The sequence below is a fragment of the Leptinotarsa decemlineata genome, unplaced genomic scaffold (assembly GCF_025532065.1).
Source record: "Leptinotarsa decemlineata unplaced genomic scaffold, Ldec_3_MD MMD2_tig00000133_RagTag_RagTag, whole genome shotgun sequence".
In the NCBI taxonomy this organism is placed as follows: Eukaryota; Metazoa; Arthropoda; class Insecta; order Coleoptera; family Chrysomelidae; genus Leptinotarsa; species Leptinotarsa decemlineata.
Window position 1 is genome coordinate 6,738,610 of NW_027412542.1, and position 25,284 is coordinate 6,763,893.

Below are 25,284 nucleotides of genomic sequence, written 5' to 3' on the forward strand. Positions count from 1 at the left end.
ATCTTTTATAATAAACGTTTAATAATCAAAAATATATATAAGTAATATTGTTTATAGTTGTAACAACTTTTTTTATTCATCTGACAGAAAATACATGATACCGTTTTTATTTTTTATTAGGAAAATGAGAAATTTAGATAGAATAATTTAACTCAAACTTTGTTCCATAAATGATGAAATTGGTAAATCTACAATTTAATATATCATAATACTACATTAGAGCAAAAAGGAAAACTACTTTATCCACTAAATTTGAATTAATTTTTTTGCATGAATGTAAAAAAATAAATTTGAAGGACTAATGCATTACTTCAAAGTGACCTATTTTCGTCACCCTTTAAGTTAGTTTTTTTCATTCTGAAGATTGTTCTCAGTTTGCAAAATTCTAAAATAATATTTAAGGGAAAATCTTCTCTTTTTGCAGTTTTTTTTTTATTTCCGACGCATAGGCAAACCTATAAAAACATATTCATTTCAAGTAGTAAATTAATACAATAAGTTTTTACCTAACAATTCATTTTCAGGGTCTCGTTCATAATCATTTTCTGTAAAATGTTTGGAACAAACAAATCCATTTTTGAGAGTAAATTTATCCCCTCTTTTGCAGCGACGAATCCAATGTTTTCGCAAACTTGTAGAAAGCATATCCTCAGCAATTGGAAAAGAGTGAAATATTACATCAGTAACACCACTTTTCTTCAAAGTCAACTGATTGCTTTTGCAAGTTGACACTGCACAAATATGACCAGACATTTTAAGGTTCGTTCCAACCAGCGTCAGAAACAGTTTCTGACAGTCAGGATTCTGCGCAGTAATGTGATTGCGTTCCAACGTGAGTTTCCAACCATTAGTAAACTATCAGTTTTCTGTTCCATCCAAGATTCAAACCTGTTCGAAATCTATCAGAAATGTTTGAGGATTATCTTCTAACCATTAATCTGACGCATGCGTTTTCCGTATTACTGTTTCTGTTTTATGTTCATGCAACTTGCAAACAACATAACCTGCAAAAATTGTTATAAAATAACTTATGTATTTGCTGGCGCAGGAAAAATTAGGAATTCTTCAAGTGAACCTGAAATATGAACATCTTTAATTACACAAATTAACTATTGCGGTGACCTACTTTTACCTCCCAGTTCCATGTTGATTAGTAAATAGAATAGAGATATAAAATATATATACGGAAAACTGTTATTTAAAAGAAGCTGTACAAAATATCAATATATCTTTAAAGAACATTGAATTATATCTACAAGTGAATAAACTCAAATTGAATATCAATAAATCTAAGGCAATGATGGTTACAACAAATTCGAATCAAAGAAATATTGATACTAACGACGTTAATATCAGCATATTCAATAATCAACTCACAATTGTAAATGAAATTAAGTACCTAGGATTTTCAAAATTTTCGAGGGGGATACAACCAGACTATCTTAGCAGATATTTAGTTCGAAATAATGACATTCATTCATATAACACGAGAAATGTAATACATTTTATTGATCCCGAACAAACTATAAGAGTGGAATGAATTCATTGTTCTTTAAAGGTCTAGCTAGTTTCAATAAGTTACTTGATGATATAAATTATGTAAATTCCTTAAAAGTATTCAAAAAGTTATTATTAGAATATATCAAATTGTAATACATGACGCACTGTAAAAGTATATACGTGTATAAATTATTCATATATGCATAACTATATATTGTTTATTAGGATTCCTAAAATGAAGTCTACTACTACTACTACTACTCTCCAGAAATACACTTGATTAGATTTATTTTTAAAGGTTATGTTGAAATTCCATGCCAAACTCCAGTTGAACTATCAGCTGTTCCAATCAGAAATTTCAAATTAATCAGAAACCAATATCTACCAGACATGCGCGTTGACAACGATTTACAAACTGTTGGAAATCTGTTGGTGACTCAAGGTTGGAACGAACCTTTAACTAAAAACTACAAGGTTATTTAATGGTTAGACAATTATTGCTATTACTTACAGAAATGTGAATATTTCCAATTTTTACCTTAATTTGATTTAAAAATGTTCAAAAAACAAAAAAAAGTTCCACAATGGCAAAAAACAAACCTCAAAACGGAAGAAAATAACAGAGTCTTATATGGCGTCTACTCATTACACCAGTTTAAAAAATGTCCAAAAGCTCAAAAATATACGACTTCAACAATAACAAACTCCATGTTTCAGAAACCTTATTGGTATAGTTAAATAAAAATTTAATCAAAATATACAAAAACAATGTAATACTGTCCGAAAATAATCCTCAAAAAATGTTAAAATAACACACAGTCTTATGGCAGCTACTAAAAGTGTCACCAGTGTTACGTCACATCTGCTCGGCGCTTGTTTAACGTGGCGATATATGTAAGTAAGCAATCCTGTGTGTCCATAATGGTTGGATGTAGCCTACGTGGTAGGAAATCATCGTGAAAAATAAGAAATAAAACTTTCTATGTTTTTATACTTGTATTTTACTAACGTTACTGCAGTTTCGTCCCATTTTCGTTGAATTTTTCGTAATTAGTAAATCAAAGTTTAACTATTTGAAAAGTGCAGTAAAGAATAAATTATTGACTTTTCATTGATATTATTTTTTAATTATGCTTATGTATCAAGCTATTTCATAAAAAGTAGAAATAAAGTGAAATATTTATCTGTTTTTAAAAACTGTATCAACTTTGCATAATTTTTGGCATAATTTTTTCTGGTGTTTTAAATTTTTGCCAAAGTTGTATTTAGAATTGCAATTCGTCAAAAAAATGCGTTGGAAAGATAAATTAGGCATAAAGCACTAACTTTGTTGAGGTTTGGCTAAATTTGAGAAATCGGCAAATGTCAAATTTTCGAAAAACTGTAAAAAAACTAAATTTGTACTAGAGAGCTAAAAATTGGTATATGGGTAAAAAATGAAAATAACAATCATCTTTTCTCTTTACCGATTTTCGAAATTCCGAGCAATAACTGCTTTTCTGAACATTTTTTAGAAAAAATGTCAAATTGGACAGGGAAGAAAAATCACTTGATCGGTCATATGCATGTCATTTGGCATCATTTCAAGAGCACAACCTAATGGAGATATCAAAAGTTGCTTGAAGAGATGAACAAAAAAAAATCCCATTTGATGCGGACTTTATGTGTGACACTGTATATATATATATATATACAGGGTGGCCCACCACATTCGCCTCGGTATTTCTACGAGAAATGAAGAGAGTTAAGGAAAAACTTTCAGCACAGTTAAATGTGGGTCCATGAGGTGCATATTCCAAAATTATTTTGAAATATACAGGGTGACTCCCAAAAAGGTTACATACCAAAACTATATTTTTTCTTATGGAACACCCTATATTTTTATATTTTCAGATACTATACACAAAATAAAGGTGAGTTACTATTATATTTCCCATACTTAAAACTGACCGTTTCTGAGAAATTTCGAGAAATTTAAAAATACAGACCATAATTTAAAAATTATTTTCACCCTGTAACGAGCTGATCGTGATCAAATGTACTGCTCAGCTCAAAGGTTAAAGTTGACTACCACATGAAATTTTTAATGCAATATTATCCCGAGTGGCGACAAAAATTGCCTCAAAATTTGGATACAATTTTAATTATATAAATTCTTAAAGTTGAATGGAACACCTCGTATTTACTGGCGTAATTTGACGCAGGAGTAGATTCCTTTTAAAACTATAATAGGGTTCCCTATACCTATCTCTTCTGCTTTTTACACAAAAGGCGTTTTTATATTTTACTTATGAGTAATTTTTGTATCTTTAAAATGAAACACGCTGTATGAGTTGTGATTTAGTAAATTGCAAGATCTCTTGATTTTCCCTCTTTAAACTCATATTGATAATCGGAAATTTAATTAAATTGTTTATAAAATCTAGACATTCTGATTTTAATAATTTTTTCTATGATTTTCGTAATGTTAGAAATGAGGAAAAATTTTCATTTGTAATTTATCTCAATTTTTGAATAGTGGCTTCACTAGTCCAACCTTCAGCGCTTTTGTGACGTAAACCCTATCAAAACAGCAGTTAAACAAATAGGTCAGGGGAATTTTTATCTCATCGGATATATTTTTCAAAGTTTCTACTCGTGAATTACCGTACCCAGGTGTTTTTTTTTTGTTTTAAACCCATGATTTTTTTGACTTCACTAGTGTTTGTTACACCTAAGTACATCGAACTTTCTTGAATATTTTCATTTTCAAAATGCTCGTCAGGAACTATTATTTTGTTCGCGTGACTTGTACTCGATTTAGCTCTTTTTGGTGACATTTTTCAGCCCTGTCCAAAAATTACGACCAAGGTGTCATTCGCTTCGTATTTTTGCCTAGAAAGTTTAAGGAAATGTCCGAAAACGCGACGATTAAAATTACAAAAGTTATAAACAATTAAGTGAAAGAAAAATGGGGCTTTAGTTTTTTCTTAATATCTCGGAAAATTTTCAAAATTTTGGAAATTTGAAAAAAGATTTGAGAAGATCAATGAATTTCCGTCCCGACTCCCAAAACTGTATCTCAATTATTTATCATTGTTACAAAGCCCTGAAAATATAACTAAAAGAGGGTAGTCTGGCTTCCGCGCGCCTTTCGTCACTCTGACATAAAAACAAAAAAAATTATTCAAATATATTAAATGTAAATATTAAGGAATGAAAAAATTCATGTAAAGTTGGGATACATCAATAAAAAATAATCCGCAGTCAAAAAATGTTCATCCCAATTTTAACGTTAATTATAAATTTGTTAATTAATAACTTTTTCTGAATTGAAAGTTAATTTAAAAATTCCTATAATTATTAAACTAAAACCCTGGCATTTTTTTTCCTTTGGTAAAGTTATCCTTAATAGGCAAAAAATAGATTACCGTTGCCAAAATAGAAAAATTGTTATTTTCTATTTTTTTATTACCAATTGAAAATTATAATTTTATAAAAAATACATCACAATTTTTTTTTATTTTTCATTGTTTCAATGTCTCATGGCTAAAAACTAATTAATAATATTTTTTTATATTTTTTACAGCTATTGTTAATAAATTTATTATAAACAAATACATTGTTTATAAGCAATTCGAATTTTTTTTTTGCATTATGTTCATTGAAAAAAATCATTATTTTTTAGAAAAAAAATGGTTCCTTAAAAACATTTCTTTGTTGCAAAAAAATGCGTTTGTTGATTAACAATCGTTTTTTACAACTAAATATTAAAATTAAGGAACCGGTTTTTTTTTAATCATAAATTCTATTGTTCCTTAAGGTTTTGAAAAGACTTTTTTTTTTTCAATTGTTTATTCAACCCTCCAAACTATAAGCAGATGTTTCTTCCACGTAACAAAAGAATATCGCATACAGGTATAAACCGGAATTTAAAAATTTGTCAGCATCGGAAATTTGAAGAAGGTTAATGAGTAAACCCATTAAAATTAAATCAACAGAATGACTGATTGCTTCATTTAATTTTTTTAAACTACATACAAATATGACAATAAGTGAATGTTAATGATCCTACAACTACTAAAAGTGCAAGAAATAAAATCCTTATGATTTATTGTTACATGACACGAAGTTTATGTTGAAAAGACTTAAAAATTTTTCTTTTTTTAATAAATAACGATCAATACTTAAATAAATAATTGGACTACAACTTTAGTGAAAGGCTTAAATTGTTAATAAATTCATAATGAACAAAAAAGACTTGAAGCATATTTATCATAACTGCAATAGTTTGAAAGTTATTATAAATATAAAAGCGAAGAAGCGAATGAAAAAGACAAGTATCAAGGTATCACAATATTAAAAGTTTTATAAAAAATAGAATAAATAGAAAAAAAAACACATAGTTACTTTTATTATAGAACAAAGTATTGAAAAAAATAAATAAAAAAAATTGTTTATAACATTTTTTTTTAAATAAACAATTGTAAAAAGAATTTAAAAAAAATTTTTCAAAACCTCAAAGAACAATAGAATTTATGAATAAAAAAAAAACGGTTCCTTAATTTTAATATTTAGTTGCAAAAAACGATTGTTAATTAACAAACGCATTTTTTAGTAACAACGAAATTTTTTTAAGAAACCATTTTTTTTCTAAAAATCATGAAAAAACAATCATAATGATAATACAAAAAAAATTCCAATTGCTTATAAACAATGTATTTGTTTATAGTAAATATATTAACAATAGCTGTAAAAAATAAAAAAAAGTTATCAATTGGTTTTTTGCCATGAGAAATTGAAACAATTAAAAATTAGAAAAACAAATTCTGTAATGTATTTTTTATAAAATCATAATTTTCAATTGTCAATAAAAAATAGAAAATAACAATTATTTAATTTTGGCAACGGTTTTCTATTTTTCTGCCTATTAAGGATAACTTCACCAAAGGAAAAAATGCCAGAGTTTTAGTTTAATAATTATAGGGATTTTTATATTAACTTTCAATTCAGAAAAAGTTATTAATTAACTAATTTATAATTAACGTTGAAATTAGGATAAAAATTTTTTGATTGCGGATTATTGTTTATTGATGTTTCCCAACATTACATGAATTTTTTCATTCCTTAATATTTACATTAAATATGTTTAAATATTTTTTTTTGTTTTTATGTCAGAGTGACGAAAGGCGCGCGGAAGCCAGACTACCCGCTTTTGGCCCTATTTTCAGGGCTCTGTAAAAATGATAAATAATTGAGATACAGTTTCGAGAGTCGTCACTTTTTTTAAGCAAATTCATTGATCTTTTCAAATCTTTTTTCAAATTTCCGAAATTTTGAAAATTTTCCGAGATATTAAGAAAAAACTAAAGCCCCATTCTAGGCAAAAATACGAATCGAATGACACCTTGGTCGTAATTTTTGGACAGGGCTGAAAAATGTTACAAAAAAAGTACATGTGAACTAGACATATCAGCAATTTCCTTTTTCATATTGAACATGTCACCACTATTGGTTATAATGTTTGTGTTTCAGGTTGCGATCGATGTCAGATTTCGTTTACACATTCCCATAGGGCTTTTAGTCCGGTCAATTTAGATATTCGAAGCTACCTAAATTCCTACCAAGCTGAAAATCAGTAAGATTGTTTAAAATATGATTAAAAATAAAATTTGAAAGTTTCCCATCTTTCCCCTGTATGGAAAAAATGTTATTCAAGGTCAAAGGTCAAAAAAAGAGTTTTTCGCAAAACGGTAAGTTTTATCATGAAAATACTTCAGACAAAAATTGTAGATCATAAAATTATCTACAAAAAATGTATCGCTATTTTTTTCCTGCGAGCCACCGTTTTTGAGATATAACGATTCAAAACGTTGTAAAAGTTGTAATCGTCATAATATGCACTCATTTCCACGCCACGTGTACTTAGCGCGTTTGGTTTAATGTGGTTTCCCCAGTTGACCTATTCCACGAGTCAGTTGTAATCCTGTTTAATTTGAAACTATTGCAAAATAATGGATATTAGCAGAGATCGAAAAGATAAAATCAATTTAAGTTAAAAACAAGTAGTGAAATCTAATCGTCCGAGTTGTAACTTCCAAATTCTTCTTCTTGTTATTCCTTTCGATATCCTTGTTCTTGTTCGTCTTGTTCTTCTTCTTGTTCTTGTTCTTTTTCATCTTCATCCTGAGTGCATGTAAACTGCGTTAATAGCGATGTATCGCATATCGCCTCGTTGGAATCAAACGGATCCTCCTCTGTTGGTGATTCCATATTAGAGCACGACCGGCCTTGACAGTGTGTACATGCCAGAGAACAAAACAGTCCGGCTTGTTTGCAACCACATTTAGCACTGCACCCCTTTTTGTATATGCAAAAAATTGTGTTCAGCAGTTTTTCCGGCGCAGGTGAAAGTAAAGTTTGGACTGGTTCTAATGAATTGTTGACCAACTTCCAACCCCAGTCTGTAGGGTCTAGCTGATAACTTGAACTTAATAATATATGAGTGTAAGTTACAATGACCGATAGAAAAATATTTTAACATACAGGCTGATTCACGGTGGATGGCACATTAGACGTTTCTGGTGAACCAGACAACGGATCACTTTGAAAATTTAATGGAGGGCATATTCGGACATTCTTTAGCCAACTAAAATATTTTCGACAATGCGGTGTTGCCGCTTCTATTAGAAAGCAGTAGCAACTTTGATTTTTCAAATGGAACACTCTGTATATAATATTATTTTTGGAATCTCCAACAATTGCCCGACAACTTTTCTTGATATTTCCCTATACTTATCTGTTACCGTTTTCGAAATAAAAATTAATTTCAATTTTTTTCTTCGAAAATCATGACTTCTAAAAATGCCGATATCTTTTAGTTAAGAAGTACTATGATATCGAAATTTGGTTTGGAGTTAGGTGATACTTGGACACTTCCCACACGTCAGCCTAATCTCCGTTACTTCAATACAGGGTGGTAAAAAAATACAGTTTTTTCGTTTGCTTGAAAAAGTTGCTGAAATTTGATTATTTTAAATGGAACACCCTGTATATTATTGAAAATTCGGAAAGCTGCTGATATTTGCTTTCTTTCTATGTATATGATACCTATACCTAACTAGTCAAGTTTCGGACTTATGAACATTTATTTGTGAAAATGTCCCTTCAGAATGGTATTTCCATTCGGTATTTGGTAAGCAAGCCATGATTACTATTTGACAGTAGCGTTGTGACATTCTCCTAATAATATCGACATTTTCGTCACTTCAGAAGTTGCAAATACCTTCAAAACGATGGAACAAAACTATTCAAACGAAGTTCTTATGAATTTGTTTATTATTTTTGGACAGTGTGACAAAATTATCAGCAGAACATGTAGAAAGTTCAATGAAATGTATCCGAATCTACCGCCAATGAACCTCAAGAAATTTATACGAATTCAGAACAATTTCAATGCATTTGGATCAACTTTAAAAGCACCAAGAAACTTGCCTCGACCCGTAACTTTCGAAGACAACCAGATTAATGTCTTAGCATATTTTCACGCATTTCCCGAGTCATCGATAAGAAGTGCTGAAGAAGATTTGGGTATAAAATATTCATCGGTTCAAAGAATCTTGCGAAGACATAAAATGCATGATTATAAATTCACCAAAATTCAAGCAATGAAGCCTCAAGATCCTCAACAGAGAGTAGAATTTTGTGAAATGTTGTTGACACGCATTCAAGAAGTTCCACTTTTTTTTAAATAAAATTATTTGGACTGATGAATCGAAATTTTCGAGAGAAGGGATTTCCAATAGAAAAAATCGTCATTATTGGTCCAGTGAAAATCCTCACGTCACAAAAGAAGCCGGATTTCAAGAAAAATTTAGTTTTAATGTCTTCTGCATGTTGATGGACAACAAATTGAGGTATGTGATATACGAGGAGTCATTAACATCCAGAAGCTACCTGAATATTTTGGAGAATACTGTAGACAGTTTCGTGGATAATCTGCCACTCGAAGATTATCGAAACTGTTGGTACCAACTAGACGGAGCTCCTGCACATTGCACAAGAGAAGTGAGCGCAGAACTGGATAGACTATTTGACGATCGGTGGATGAGGCGCTTGGGACCATGGAATTGGCCAGCGAGATCACCCGATCTTAATCCATTAGATTTTTATTTGTGGGGAATGTTTAAAGAAAAAGTTTACAAAATACCCGTGCGTTCGAGAGATGAATTGTTAGAAAGGATTGCCCAAACATTTGAAGATTTGGATCCCAATGAAATCAGATCTGCCACCACGAAAGCAGTCAACACCCGCATTTTAAAGTACTTGGAAGTGAACGGCCAGCGATTCGAACATATTTTGAAATATTCCACATGATTGTTTTACTTTTTTATAATTATTCATATCAATATTTCCAATTTCATGTTTCTTGGTGCTTTTTTAAAGTTTATCCAAACATATTGTAATTGTTCTGAATTCGTATAAATTTCTTGAGGTTCATTGGCGGTAGATTCGGATACATTTCATTGAACTTTCTACATGTTCTGCTGATAATTTTGTCACACTGTCCAAAAATAATGAACAAATTCATAAGAACTTCGTTTGAATAGTTTTGTTCCATCGTTTTGAAGGTATTTGCAACTTCTGAAGTGACGAAAATGTCGATATTATTAGGAGAATGTCACAACGCTACTGTCAAATAGTAATCATGGCCTGCTTACCAAATACCGAATGGAAATACCATTCTGAAGGGACATTTTCACAAATAAATGTTCATAAGTCCGAAACTTGACTAGTTAGGTATAGGTATGATATACATAGAAAGAAAGCAAATTTCAGCAGCTTTCCGAATTTTCAATAATATACAGGGTGTTCCATTTAAAATAATCAAATTTCAGCAACTTTTTCAAGCAAACGAAAAAACTGTATTTTTTTACCACCCTGTATTGAAGTAACGGAGATTAGGCTGACATGTGGGAAGTGTCCAAGTATCACCTAACTCCAAACCAAATTTCGATATCATATTACTTCTTAACTAAAAGATATCGGCAATTTTAGAAGTCATGATTTTCGAAGAAAAAAATTTAAATTAATTTTTATTTCGAAAACGGTAACAGATAGGTATAGGGAAATATCAAGAAAAGTTGTCGGCAATTGTTGGAGATTCCAAAAATAATATTATATACAGAGTGTTCCATTTGAAAAATCAAAGTTGCTACTGCTTTCTAATAGAAGCGGCAACACCGCATTGTCGAAAATATTTTAGTTTGCTAGAGAATGTCCGAGTATGCCCTCCATTAAATTTTCAAAGTGATCCGTTGTCTGGTTCACCAGAAACGTCTAATGTGCCATCCACCGTGAATCAGCCTGTATATTACAACTATAGAAATGTATATACGTGGCGTACTCATGCATATTATGACGATTACAACTTTTACATCTTTTTGAATCGTTATATCTTAAAAACGGTGGTTCGTTAAAAAAAGTATTAACGAATATTTTGTACATAATTTTATGATCTACAATTTTTGTCCGAAGTATTTTTATGATAAAACTTACCGTTTTGCTGCAAAACGCGAAAAACTTATTTTTTTGACGTTTGAGCTACAGTAAGAATGTTTCCATACAGGGGAAAGATGGGGAACCTTCAAATTTTATTTTGATCATATTTTGAACAATCTTACTGATTTTCAACTTAGTGGGAATTTAGGTAGCTCTACTCTTATTTTCGGTCTAATTTGACCGGACTATTCGGAGTGGTTGTCGGCACCCATTTTTGTTACAAAAGAGTGTTTATATCTATAATCGACTTGGGATGTACCTACTAAGATATAGGTAACTTGGTGTGACCGACTAATCGGATTCAACGAACTAATCCACCAGAGGAAAGATCATATATTTCCATGAATACTTAGCTGAGGGTTCGACTTTCTCTGAGCGATTTGTCGAAAGTAATACGAAAGACCAAACTGGTATTAATAAGTTCTGTTTTTTTAGTGAAAACTTTGTTGTTAAGCAATACCATGAGAACAACAAGACTGATAAAACCATTGCTGGTTGCTCGATTGATATTGCTCAAGAAGAACTGTTTCAGTTAAAAAAATTACGTATTTATTTCAGAAATTTTTTAATTAACTGGTTTTGTTGAAGGTTATTTCTCTAAATATTGTCGGCTAATGCAACTATATTAGAACAAACTATAATACAAAATATTCATTAATAAAAGCTGAAACTGGAACCAAAACAAGCACCTTTTCCAGTCACCAGAAATGCAATACTCTTCTCAACGCGCGTTGTTGGCTTCTTCAGGAGATGAAGACGGCAACTTGACGTTTCACTCTGCCGCTTTTACAACTCTAGGCAAAATTACTACACTCAAACGGTGCATTAAATTCCTTTGATTAGCAGTGATTATGGTTGTTTACTGATTGTGAATATCTCTGAATTATTGTATTGTGGTATATAGTCCAGTTCACAAGTTGAAAATGGTGAAAAATACAGTTACTTTAAACGAAAAACGTTTCTTGGATTAATAAAATGTTTACGTCATGTCTGTCTTTATTTCCCTTCAACTTACTTTCACGATTTCTATATCAAAACCAACTTGCCACTTAGACCCATTTTTAACGTTAACTATGACTAGTTTTGTTCCTGAAATTTTATTTATACTCATAAGAAAAATGTACATTCTCTATAATCATATATTCTTATGTTATGCAATGAATGCAATAAACTTCTAATCTGTCATAATAGTGGCAGATGCCACTGTGTTTTACATGAGTTCCTATTCATTTTTGAGAACTCTAACGTATATTACCTTTTTTAGGGTTCGGTACAAAATCATACGATTCACTGAAAAATATCACAATACTATCAACACATACCATTCAGACCAAAAATGTAGGATCGAATGAAACTCAGAAAAGTAGAAGGAAAAAGTCAGTGAAGAAATCTCTGAGAGGTGGATCCTTCACTTCAGCAAATGAAGTGTCACGCAAAAAATGTAAGGGATTCAAACCAGAAGCTGTCAATGGTTTATTTAGATGTCCCGAATGTTATGGTTTTTGTTCAAAAACTAGCAAATTCTGCAAAAGATGTGTAGCATTCAGACAGAGAAATGGCATAAAGAAAAATCATCCTAAAGTTAAAATAATGGCAGAAAAAAAGGCATTTTTGGGAAAACGTGGTAATCGATATAGGTGTGAACTTTGTAAAGGTTTTTGCAGAAAACATGTCAGATACTGCAGAAAATGTTTGAGGTCTATGGAAGGGGAGCCGTCGTACTCTGAAAAAGGGACAAAAATACAAAATGAGCTGTACACTAAGCAACCATATTCATCAAACTCTAATCCTCGTAATAGCTACACAAATGACGATAAGGGAAGCGCAAAACAACAAGTTCTTTCGTCTTCTTATATCCCGACTGATACATCAAAAACAAATTCTGTCGACAGGAAGATGCCTGTCACTTTGGAAACTGAAATGATTAGTCAGAAACAAGTGAAAAGCAAAATTTCAAAATTAGAAAAGACCACACGTTGGAAGAGGTCAAAAGTTGTAGAGGCAGATAGTCCTGTAGAAGTTGCACCAACAGCAAGTCAAATCGCAAGACCTGACAAAGTAACTGAAAAAAAAACTGACGAAGGGAAAACACAGCCACAAAAATATTTGAATGATCTTTCATATAGAGAGATTATTTCTTCCAATGAAAGTTCTTCTAATGCTGATGAAAGTTTACCTGTAATCATTAACGAATCGGATAGTTTTGTTGATGACTGCCGATATGTTTCGTTTGATGATATTCAAGGTATACTAAACGAAGATTACACGAGTATGACATTGCAAGAGCTCCTTTGATGATAACCGATTATTACTGCTTCCATTATATTCCGATGATTTTCATTATTTGTAATGGTGCATGTCTTATATATCAATTATTAAATAAAGTTACAAACCATTTTGTTTTCTCTATATATATTTTTAAAAGAGAAGACTAATATACGATATGTCAACTATTGGGTAAAATTTATCATTTTCTATTTGTAAAAAATATATTTTAGAATTCAACTATTGTTTCAGTTATGAAGCGTGGTCATATACTCGAAACATGTACTAAGAGGTACTGATCATGTATCAAAAATATAAAAAAAATAAGTCAAACTAAATTAAAATTTTGTTATCTATTCATCCTATGTGTTAATTGCATATTGCCCTCAGGTTTAAGATTTTTGAAAACTTAGAAAGGGCGGGGACTGTTGGAAGCTGACCAAGTTGAGTGAATACCTAATCACATTTGTTAGTGAACGTTGTATAATAATAATAATAATAATAATAATATCGTCTTTATTAGCTGTGAATTGGTGCAGTGGTAGTACGCCCGACTCACGACTGGAAGGCCGTGAGTTCGATCCCAACCTCGACCAGATATTTTTCTCGAGAGAATGTATCTAGTTGGGGTTATTCTGCAACGTTACATGGCTGACGGACTGCGAAGAGTCATGATGCTCCCAGGTGGCTCGGGGAGATATCAATATATTTAGTAAGTATACATTATCACTTTTCAAAGCCATCATAGCTTGTGAATTTTCATTTCAGTATTCAAGACATTTTGATGCACCAGAAACTGTGCACAACGATTTTTTAGTAAAAGTAAAATGTGTCACTTTTGAAAAAACTTTATTAAAACTGTGATTAATGTGGGGTTCATCAACAATTGGATTGTCTGCGTATGATGAAATCTTGGTAATCCTTTTCAAAAATTCATTTAAAAACACTTTCTCAACAGGTATTTTATTTCGTTCAATGACACAAACTACACCGACCTACTGCCCAGTGAATAGGTACCTACTATTCTGTTAGCAAAATTACTTGAACGAGTCATCTCAACCGCAGCTATTCTTAGCTGAAGTGGTGAAATTCAACCGAACACTTTTCCTGCTTGCTATATCTTTGAAAAAATTATTTATAACGAGTTTGTTTGAAGGTGGTTGACAATGTTTCGTGGTGCATTTCATCAGTTCGGACTTCCATTGTCAATATAATATATAAAAATGGATGTTTGTTGGTTGGTTGGTTGGTTGGTTGGTAAGTGATAAACTTTTACATCGCTCAATCGATCGTGATGAAACTTGACATGTATAAGTAATTTTTCATAGAGAAGGTTTTTAGGCCATCAGTTTTTCTGTAACTCGCCACCAGATGGCGCTGTAGAACAATTTTTTGAAAGCACTGTTCTATAACGCTGCGCACGCCTAAGTTCGTTGATTCTGATTCTGTCAAAACATTGGAACCGCCGCGATACAGCAACATAGTACTAATTAGTGCTACAACTACCAAATTCTACGCGGGCGAAGCCGCGGGCAACAACTAGTCTAATATATAAAAATGGATGTTTGTTGGTTGGTTGGTTGGTTGGTAAGTGATAAACTTCCACATCGCTCAACCGATCGTGATGAAACTTGACATGTATAAGTAATTTTTCATAGAGAAGGTTTTTAGGCTATCAATTTTTATGTAACTCGCCACTAGATGGCACTATAGAACAATTTTTTTGAAAGCACTGTTCTATAACGCTGCGCAGGCCTAAGTTCGTTGATTCTGATTCTGTCAAAACATTGGAACCGCCGCGATACAGCAACATAGTACTAATTAGTGCTACAACTACCAAATTCTACGCGGGCGAAGCCGCGGGCAACAACTAGTCTAATATATAAAAATGGATGTTTGTTGGTTGGTTGGTTGGTTGGTAAGTGATAAACTTCCACATCGCTCAACCGATCGTGATGAAACTTGACATGTATAAGTAATTTTTCATAGATAAGGTTTTTAGGCTATCAATTTTTGTGTAACTCGCCACTAGATGGCGCTGTAGATCAATTTTTTGAAAGCACTGTTCTATAACGCTGCGCACGCCTAAGTTCGTTGATTCTCATTCTGTCAAAACATTGGAACAGCCGCGATACAGCAACATAATACTAATTAGTGCTACAACTACCAAATTCTACGTGGGCGAAGCCGCGGGCAACAACTAGTCTAATATATAAAAATGGATGTTTGTTGGTTGGTTGGTTGGTAAGTGATAAACTTCCACATCGCTCAACCGATCGTGATGAAACTTGACATGTATAAGTAATTTTTCATAGATAAGGTTTTTAGGCTATCAATTTTTGTGTAACTTGCCACTAGATGGCGCTGTAGATCAATTTTTTAAAGCACTGTTCTATAACGTTGCGCACGCCTAAGTTCGTTGATTCTGATTCTGTCAAAACATTGGAACAGCCGCGATACAGCAACATAGTACTAATTAGTGCTACAACTACCAAATTCTACGTGGGCGAAGCCGCGGGCAACAACTAGTAGTATAAGTAATTTTTCATAAAGAAGGTTTTTAGGCTATCAATTTTCCTATAACAAGCCACTAGATGGCGCTGTAGAACAATTTTTTGAAACCACTGTTCTATAACGCTGTGCACGCCTCGTTGATTCTGATTCTGTCAAACATTGGAACAGTAGCGATACAGCAACATAGTACTAGTCTAATATATAAAAATGGATGTTTGTTGGTTGCTTGCTTGGTTGGTTGGTTGGTTGGTAAGTGATAAACTTCCACATCGCTCAACCGATCGTGATGAAACTTGACATGTATAAGTAATTTTCCATATGTTTGTTTGAAGGTGATTGACAATGTTTCGTGATGAATTTCACTAGTTCGGACTTCCATTGTCTACTATATAAAATGATTTGAAATCCCTGAAACAAGTAAAAAAGAATAATTAAAAAAGAATAGTTGAAAATAACAATTATATTAAGCAACAATAAACCTGAAATGAAATGATAGTGAAATAACCTACAAGTAAAAATATAATAATTGAATAAATAAAAATTAAAGGAATGCAAAAAAGAAAATAATAAAAAATAAAAAGTGTAGAGATTCCAAGTCACGTTAGTTCACGACGTTTCGATTGTTGGTATCTACAATCGTCTTCGGGTGATGACTGGACTGATTCCTCCGAGAGATGACTATTTTATAGGTCGTTGAAATACTTTCACTTTCTCTACTTTCCATTTTCCGCTTCACTGATTTCGTGAGAGATGACCGATTTGGCGGGAGTTGGTCATTTTCCGTTTGATGATGGGTTTCCATATGTTTCGTATATCTACGCTGGCCTGGCTGAATACGTTGTTGAACAACATGTATGCGGCTTCCTTAAATTTTCTCCTGAACCAATGTTCCTCTCTGTGCAAGATCTCAGCTTGGGACCACTCGATGTTGTGTTGATGGGTCCAAACATGGTCTGCTATTCCTGATTTGCTGGTTTCTCCTCGCTGTGTGTGCTTCTTGTGCTCGGCAATGCGAACATTCAATGGCCTCTTAGTTTCACCAATATAGGATTTTCCGCACCCACAGGGTATCCGGTAAATGCAATTCTTGGAATCGCAGTCCGCGTTTGGGGGCCTGGTTTTCGTGAGGCTGCTACGGATAGTGTTACCGGATCTGAAACAGGTTCTAATGTTGTACTTGGAACCAATTCTTCTTATCCTCTCCGGTACTCATCTGATGTAGGGGAGTGCAAGCACTGGTTGTGACGGCTTCTCTTCCTTGCGAGGCTCCTGCTGTCTTTTAGCCAAAGTCTTTTCTACCATCGCTTTGGAGTATCCATTCCGCTGAAGATCATTTTTGATGATGTCTAGTTCCTTCTCGAGACCTTCCTTTGTATTACAGAGCCCAAAAGCACGGTCTAATAGAGTCTTGATGATTCCTCTTTTTGTCGATTGATGGTGGTTGGATTCGTGGTTCAGATACTGTCCCGTATGAGTGGGTTTTCGGTATACAGATGTTTCCCACTTAGACGTTTTGGTGAAGAGGACCGCAGTATTGAGGTTGAGTGGAAGAACAACTCAGTAGCACTTGTGCTAACTAAGTTGAACTTCGCCTTTTGTTATGTCAGCAACTAGCTCTCTAATTTATTTAAATATTTGTATGTAACTACAGCTGAGTAGAGGGGGAAAGACGGGTCTGGACCTCCTCCCAAGGGTATGCCCCCCCAGATACACACCACTGACTGTGACCTTGATTCGTTTTTTTATTCTCTGCCTATGAGTTGACCTTGAGTTGTGTGTAACATGATGAGGTGAAACCCCTTTTTTACTCTCCGCCCATGACTGGCATTGAGATGTGTAATGAGGTGAAACCCCTTTTTTACTCCCCGCCCATGACTGGCATTGAGATTTGTGTGATGTCATGACCGTGAACCGCTTTTTACTGTACAGCTATGATTTGGCCTTGCATGGTCACATGACCTTGGAAATTTCCTAAGCGATTTCGAGCTTCGAACACGTCATATGACCTTGGGAAAAATTTTGAACGATATTACTGATGTATTACCTTGAGTTTGAGTGATATTTAATAAAATGACGTAGATTTACCTTGCATTGGAGTGGGGGGTTATGCACATATAACATGTGTGTTGTGAATATTTCTTTTTTGTCCGTATTCTCATCATATTCGTGTGGTATTATATAAAAGATGTATACGTGTAGTGAATGTGGAAATAGTTTCACTCGGAGTGATAACTTGCGTCGTCATCAGCGAGAATCATGTATTCTTGCAAATAATGAAGGACCATCAATGTCGAAGAGGCCTAGGTTAAACGCTCCATTATCTCCAGAAATGCAAACCTGTTTGTGTTGCAATTTGAATATTGCAAGTGATCAGATGAATATTCATCGGAGGACTTTGCAACATAGAACAAATGCATGTATTCAATATGGGGACGGTGTTAAAATCATACGCACAGCATTCAAGTGTAGAATTGTGAGCTATAGAGTGGATAGTCAAAACCGTCACATTGATTACCCAACATTTTTCAATGAATTGAAGCAAAAAGTTTTTAAACTACTCGAAGAAGTGTTAGTTATCCATAAAAGTGTGAAAGTCAATATGGAGGTGTTTGGACGTTACTATCTTCAAACTAAGGAGAATTTAGAAGTAAAATCATTCAATAGTCCCAATCAAGTTGTCGATCAATCGATGGATTTGAATGTGATTTATAACATTTTTATTGATGCTTTAACTGCTCAAGCAATGGAATTTCAACATCGAGATTCAGGTAAGTGATGTATTCACAAAATTGGTTATTAGATGTGAAGAGAAAATAAATTTTCAGGTTGGACTATCGAGGAAATTCTGTTTATGGAAGTAAATGTTAACAAGTATAGTCCCCTTGGAGGCTCTTCTTATATCAAGTTACCCAAATTCATTGAGTTGAAGAAAAGTGTTGTGAATGTTATTAATCAAGATCAATACTGTTTTGCATGGGCTGTAACTTCAGCTTTGTATCCTGCCAGTGTGAGAGTGTGTGAAATTTCATCTTATCCTCACTTCTCTACCGTGTTGAATGTAGCAGGTATGGATTTTCCAGTAAAGTTGAAAGATATTCCTAAATTTGAGATTATGAATGATTGCTCTATCAATGTTTATGGTTTAGAAAAATGTTTCAAAAACGGTAAAGATTCATATGATGTTGTAGGCCCGTTACATTATTCGAAACGTAGACTTAATAGTCATGTGAATCTGCTTAATATAATGGATGATTCTGGTAACAGTCATTATTGTTGGATTAAAGATTTATCGAGATTAGTATCATCTCAAATATCAGCACATGAACATAGAAAATATTTCTGTGATGGTTGTTTATTATACTTTAGTAATGAGCGGGGTTTATTGCGACATCAATTGAATGATTGTAATCACATATCGACAACAACACCAACCCCTAAATTCAGAGTTGATAAATTCGGTGAATGCGTACCTGAGAATATTTTGAAATTTGAAAATATTGAGAAACAGTTGAGGGTTCCATTCACGGTGTATGGAGATTTTGAATCAATCCTTAAACCACTGCACACAAATGAGCCAAATCCTGCTAAGTCTTTCACAAATCGAACCTATCTTCATGAACCATACGCTTTCTCATATTTCATAAAGTGCTCTTTTGATGATTCAATTTCAAAATTCGTATTGTATAGAGGGGCTGATGCATCTAAAGTTTTCATTTCAAAGTTGGAGGCTGACGTCACCAATATATATCACAAATATTTGAAAAATATCGTTCCAATGAACCCTTTGACTGTTGAGGAAGAAAATGATTTCAATAATGCCACTACATGTGCTATATGTGGAAAGACATTCGAAGAGAATGACATTAAAATCCGTGATCATTGTCACCTGACAGGAAAAAAAAATATTGGGGCAACACATTCCATATGTAATCTCAATTTCAAATTGCCCAATTTCATTCCGATCATTTTCCATAATCTCAGTGGGTATGACTGTCACTTGTTCATAAAAGATTTATGCACCAATAAAAGTAAAGTTGACGTCCTCGCTCAAACTAAAGAGAAATATATTTCTTTCACGAAACATTTATTTATGGAAAACAAATTAAATCGAAATGGGCAATTGAAAAAAGTATTTTTGAAATTAAGGTTCATTGATAGTTTCAAATTTATGAGTGCATCTCTTCAAGAGTTGGGCGATAATTTAGATGAGAAACATTTTGTGGAAATGAGAAAACATTTTCCAGAAAATGATAAATTTAAACTTATGAGACAGAAAGGTGTTTTTCCATACAGTTTCATCGATTCTTTAGATAAATTGAATTATTCATCTATACCATCAAAGGCGGACTTTTTTGACAAACTGAATGAAAGACATATTTCTGATAATGAATATGATAGAGTGAAGCAGGTATGGAAAACATTCAATTGTCGTGATTTGGGTGAATATTCTGATATTTACTTAAAATCAGATGTTCTATTACTGTGTGATATTTTCGAAAATTTCAGAAACATGAGTTTGAGTACATATAAATTGGATCCTGCACATTATTTCACATCTCCAGGACTTTCTTGGGACGCTATGTTGAAATATACAGGCATCAAGTTGGAATTATTAACTGATATAGACATGGTGCATTTTTTTCAAAAAGGTATTCGTGGCGGTGTTAGTCAATGTTCGGAGAGACAGCACATTGCAAATAATCAATTCCTTCCAAATTATAATCCTAATGAAGCTTCTTCATTTATCATGTATTTGGATGCAACAAATCTGTATGGTCATAGCATGTCTCAATCACTACCTTTTGGAGGGTTCACATGGTTGACCTCCGATGAAATAAGTAAACTAGATATCGTCAGTATTCCAGATGAAAATTCTCAAGGATACATTCTTGAAGTTGATATTCACTACCCCGTTGAAATGCATGATTTACATTCAGACTTACCATTTTTGGTTGAAAGTATCATACCGCCTGGGTCAAAGTCTAAAATAGCCAAACTTATACCTAATTTGAATGATAAAAATAAATATATCGTTCATTATAGAAATTTGAAACAGGCGCTTCGTAATGGTTTAAAGCTGATTAGAACCCATAGAGTTCTCAGATTCGATCAGTCACAATGGTTGAAAAAATATATCGATTTAAATACTAAACTGAGAAATGAAGCCACCAATAAGTTTGAGAAGAATTACTTCAAATTAAATGTGAACTCTATTTATGGGAAAACTTTGGAAAATGTTTACAACAGGAGAGACATTCGAATTGTTACACATTGGGAATCTATACGGGGAGGAATGGGTGCTAACGCTTTGATAGCTCGCCCTAATTTCAAAACATTATCCATAATTGCAGAAGACTTTGTAGTCATACATATGGATAAAGTTAAGGTTTGTTACAACAAACCATTGTATCTGGGGTTTAGTATATTGGATATGTCGAAAACTGTCATTTACGACTTTTTCTATGATGTTATTAAAAAACATTTCGGATCACGTTCTTCTCTTCTCTACACCGACACAGACTCTTTGATTTTGAAAATAATGACAGATAATTTTTATGAATTTATCATTGAGAATGTTGATAAATTTGACACTTCCAACTATCCGTTGGAAAATAAGTTCCATGTGCCAGTTACGAAGTCGGTAATTGGAAATATGAAAGACGAACTTCCAAACGATACTATTATTAGTTTTCATGGGACTGGAGCAAAAGCATATCACATCCAAAGTGTGTCAAATGAAATTAAAAGGGCTAAGGGTGTCAAAAAATCCGTGATTAAAAATCGGATTTCAATTGACGATTACATTAGGATTGTTGAAACAGGTGGAACAATATTGCGAAAGATGAATGTATTCAGAAGTGATTTACATGATATTTATACTTTGATGTGTAATAAAGTCGCTCTGTCGCATAACGATGATAAAAGATTCATAATTCCGAATACTACCAAAACATTACCTTGGGGTCATTCCGATATTGAATTTTATCAAACAAGCTCCCAACAGAATCTGAGAATTCTTTTGGAAGTAATGAAAGATTCCAACAATACCATCGATGAAAACCTAGATCTCCTTATTGCATTATTGGAAGAGCAATCGAGTAATTGAATTTTACAAATCTAATTTTTGCTTTTAACATTTTGGAAAATTCATATTTGACGAAAAGAATCGTTCAAATCGTTTGTGGTGTCACTATAAATTAGAATTAAGATTTCATGTTCATAAGTGATTGAGTCACAATTAGTTTAGCGCGAGTATATGATTTAGAAAAAATATTCAATTATTATATTTTATTCCAAAAACTGACAATTGCGCGTATTCGCCATTTTTGGGTAAAAAGGATGTTTAGTATCTAAGTTTTGTAACTTTGTGGGTAGAAAATATCGATATTCAAACAAAAATTTATGATTATATGTCTCTGAAGTCTAGACAATTTCATTATTTTATTGAAGGGAAGCGAGAAGATGTTTGGTTATTTGGAGAAAAAATATTTTATCATTATATGCTGTTGATGTCGAGACAATTTTCATTCTTTTATTGAAGGGATGCAAAAGGTTGTTTGGTTTATTTTTGGAGAGAAAATATTTTATGATTATATGGTGCAGTATTCTACTCAATCTCATTATTTCATTGAAGGTATGCCAAAGGATGATTGGTTTATTTGAAGAAAAAATTCGGGTAGGAAACCCTGACCGTAAAATCCATTAGCACGTTCAGAAGTGCATTGGCATATTTGAGATAGAAACCCTCGAAGTGTCCATTCAGGAACTTTTATAGCGTGTCTAGACAATATTATTTTATTGAAGGGATGCAAGAGGTTGAATGGTTTATTTGAAAAAAAATTCGGGTAGGAAACCCTGATCGTAAAATTCATTAGCACGTTCAGAGGTGCATTGACATAATTGAGGTAGAAACCGTCGAAATGTCCATTAGGATATTCGGGAAGTTTTATAGGGTGATAAAGGCGGAATTCTAACAATTTTGTGATTATATGACCCTGCACTCTGAACAATTGTAAAATCTCAAATTAGTTTCTACCAACAATAAACTGTTACTACCCTTTTCTTCCATTTTCAATTTTGTATCGTTGGGACAAATCATAAGACTCGAATTCAATCCCCACCAGAAAGGGCTGACCTTTCCGAACAGCAGAACAGAATCAGAAGGGACGACACATCATTCTGTTTTAGTATCTCTTACCCATCGAACTAACTTGCAGTGACACAGTCAAATCAAGTGATATAGTTGACTCAAGCAACCCAATAATCATCAACGATTCTTAGCAGTTGAAGTTATCTCAATGTAAGTACAGTGTACTATATTATTCATTTCGAATTGAAAGAGTTATAATTTTAGGAGTGTTTAGTTTTTTGAATTTCTAATTTGTATTCAATTCAGTGTTCATATAAAATTATCTATTCCAAAAGTATTTTTTTTTGTGTAAATCAACTGATTTTGATGAAAGTAGATGTTTTCGAAAGAGAGTTTTTATTTATACTTAATATAACCTTGAATATTCTGAACAAAATTTGAATGTTTCTGAAAGGAAGTTGAGATGTGACGATGATATATGAAATTCTTTTCTGAAATTGCTTCCTTCTTTTCAGTTTCTAATTTTTTTTTTGTATAATTCAGTGTTCATGTGAAATTATTAGTTCAGAGTTTTTTTTTCATATAATTCATTGTTTTCTATGAAAGTAGTTGTTTTTATGTAAACGTAATACAACCTTGAAAAGTGTGAAACAAGTTTGAAGGTTTCTGAAAGGACATTGAGATTTTGATGATGTTATATGGAATTCTTTTTTGAAATTGATTCCTTCCTTTCAGTTCAATAAAGCAGCCAGGTGAAGCAACTCCACCAAAGCCTTCAAATCTCAGCAGCTGAAAATTCATCTCGATGTAAGTACAACCTACTATATTATTCATATCAAACTGAAAAGGTTATATTTTAAGATGAGAATAATTTTGGTAAAGAACGGTTATTTATACTTAATACCTATAACCTTGAATATTCTGAACAAAATTTGAATGTTTCTGAAAGGAAGTTGAGATGTGACAATGATATATGAAATTCTTGTCTGAAATTGCTTTCTTCTTTTCAGTTTCAAAATTTTTTTTTTGTATAATTCAGTGTTCATATCAAATTATTAGTTCAGAGTTTTTTTTCATATAATTCATTGTTTTCTATGAAAGTAGTTGTTTTTTATGTGAACGTAATACAACCTTGAAAAGTGTGAAACAAGTTTGAAGGTTTCTAAAAGGTCATTGGTTTTTATGTGAACGTAATACAACCTTGAAAAGTGTGAAACAAGTTTGAAGGTTTCTAAAAGGTCATTGAGATTTTGATGATGTTATATGGAATTCTTTTTTGAAATTGATTCCTTCCTTTCAGTTCAATAAAGCAGGCAGGTGAAGCAACTCCATCAAAGCCTTCAAATCTTAGCAGCTGAAAATTCATCTCGATGTAAGTACAACCTACTATATTATTCATATCAAACTGAAAAGGTTATATTTTAAGATGAGAATAATTTTGGTAAAGAACGGTTTTTGTTTTTCTATAAAGTTTTTTTTTTTGTATGATTCAGTGTTCATATGAAAGTAATTGATTTGAATGTAATTTTTGTTTCATGTAATTCAATGTTTTTTTTGAAAGTAGTTGTTTTAGAAAGGGTACATTGTGATTAAAAGTTACTTCTTCGTATATAGTTACCTCTTTTGAAATTGCTTTTTCTGAAAGATTTCCACTGTTTTGTATCAAGGTGATGAAAAGAAAAGATGAAAACTTTTTTGTTAGCTAATTAAATTTAATCATATTATATTGTCTATTATTTTTTGATTTCAGAACCATGTCTTTGTTGAAAGAAGCTTTATTAAAACCATCAAGCTCTGTGAACCGATCAGAAATGTGTGAAATGGAGCGCAGGGATGTAATTGTCCACCAGAACGTGATCATTCAGGAAGGCGGGGAGATACCACAACCGGTGATGACTTCCATTCAGCAGATGCACAATGCTAAATCATTTTTAAATGGATTCAATCCAAACCATGTGGAGATGAATGACAATCCCTCAAACATTGATAATGTGATGGCGACTCACACCCAGAATCTTGATGAGTCACTTCCGAACTTATCACAAACTGTTGTGAGTAACATATTAGAGATGGAGGAAACATATTCGAAGAATATGGGATCTCCACATAGTTCAATCATTCAGAACAGTTCGGATGATGACCTTGAGAGACGAAAAAGAAAAAAAATGGAGAGTGATGAAAAAATAATGAAGAAGGCGAAGAAGTCTAAAAAGTCTACCTCGAAGTCGCCATCTAGAAGGAGACACAAGGCGAAACACGAAAAAAGGGATAAAGTCAAGTCGATAAAAGTGAGAGAGATGGAAGTCATAGCAGGACCTTCTACATCACTCCATCAGGTAATTATCATTACTCAAACGCGACAAGATGTTAGTTCA

The 25,284-nt window shown here is 32.7% G+C and overlaps 2 protein-coding genes across 6 annotated transcripts in view; both read left to right on the top strand.

The window, feature by feature from the left end:
* LOC111502702 (uncharacterized) overlaps positions 1-25,284 on the top strand; it is a 72,864-nt gene that overhangs the window by 1,735 nt on the left and 45,845 nt on the right. The gene's annotated exons all lie outside the window — the stretch shown is intronic.
* LOC141481273 (uncharacterized) overlaps positions 15,097-25,284 on the top strand; it is a 28,293-nt gene continuing 18,105 nt past the window's right edge. Inside the window, exons 1-4 of one of the 5 annotated variants that reach the window (XR_012464853.1) lie at positions 15,097-18,587; positions 18,645-23,119; positions 23,645-23,716; positions 24,210-24,282. Coding sequence is in view for 3 of the 5 variants with exons in the window: in XM_074172623.1 (XP_074028724.1) it covers positions 24,664-25,245 (582 nt within the window). In the remaining 2 variants the exon portion in view is untranslated. Of the gene's footprint in view, positions 18,588-18,644; positions 23,717-23,986; positions 24,283-24,659; positions 25,246-25,284 lie in introns of those variants that run through there. The other 4 variants (XM_074172623.1, XR_012464852.1, XM_074172621.1 and 1 more) reach the window with 4 other exon arrangements.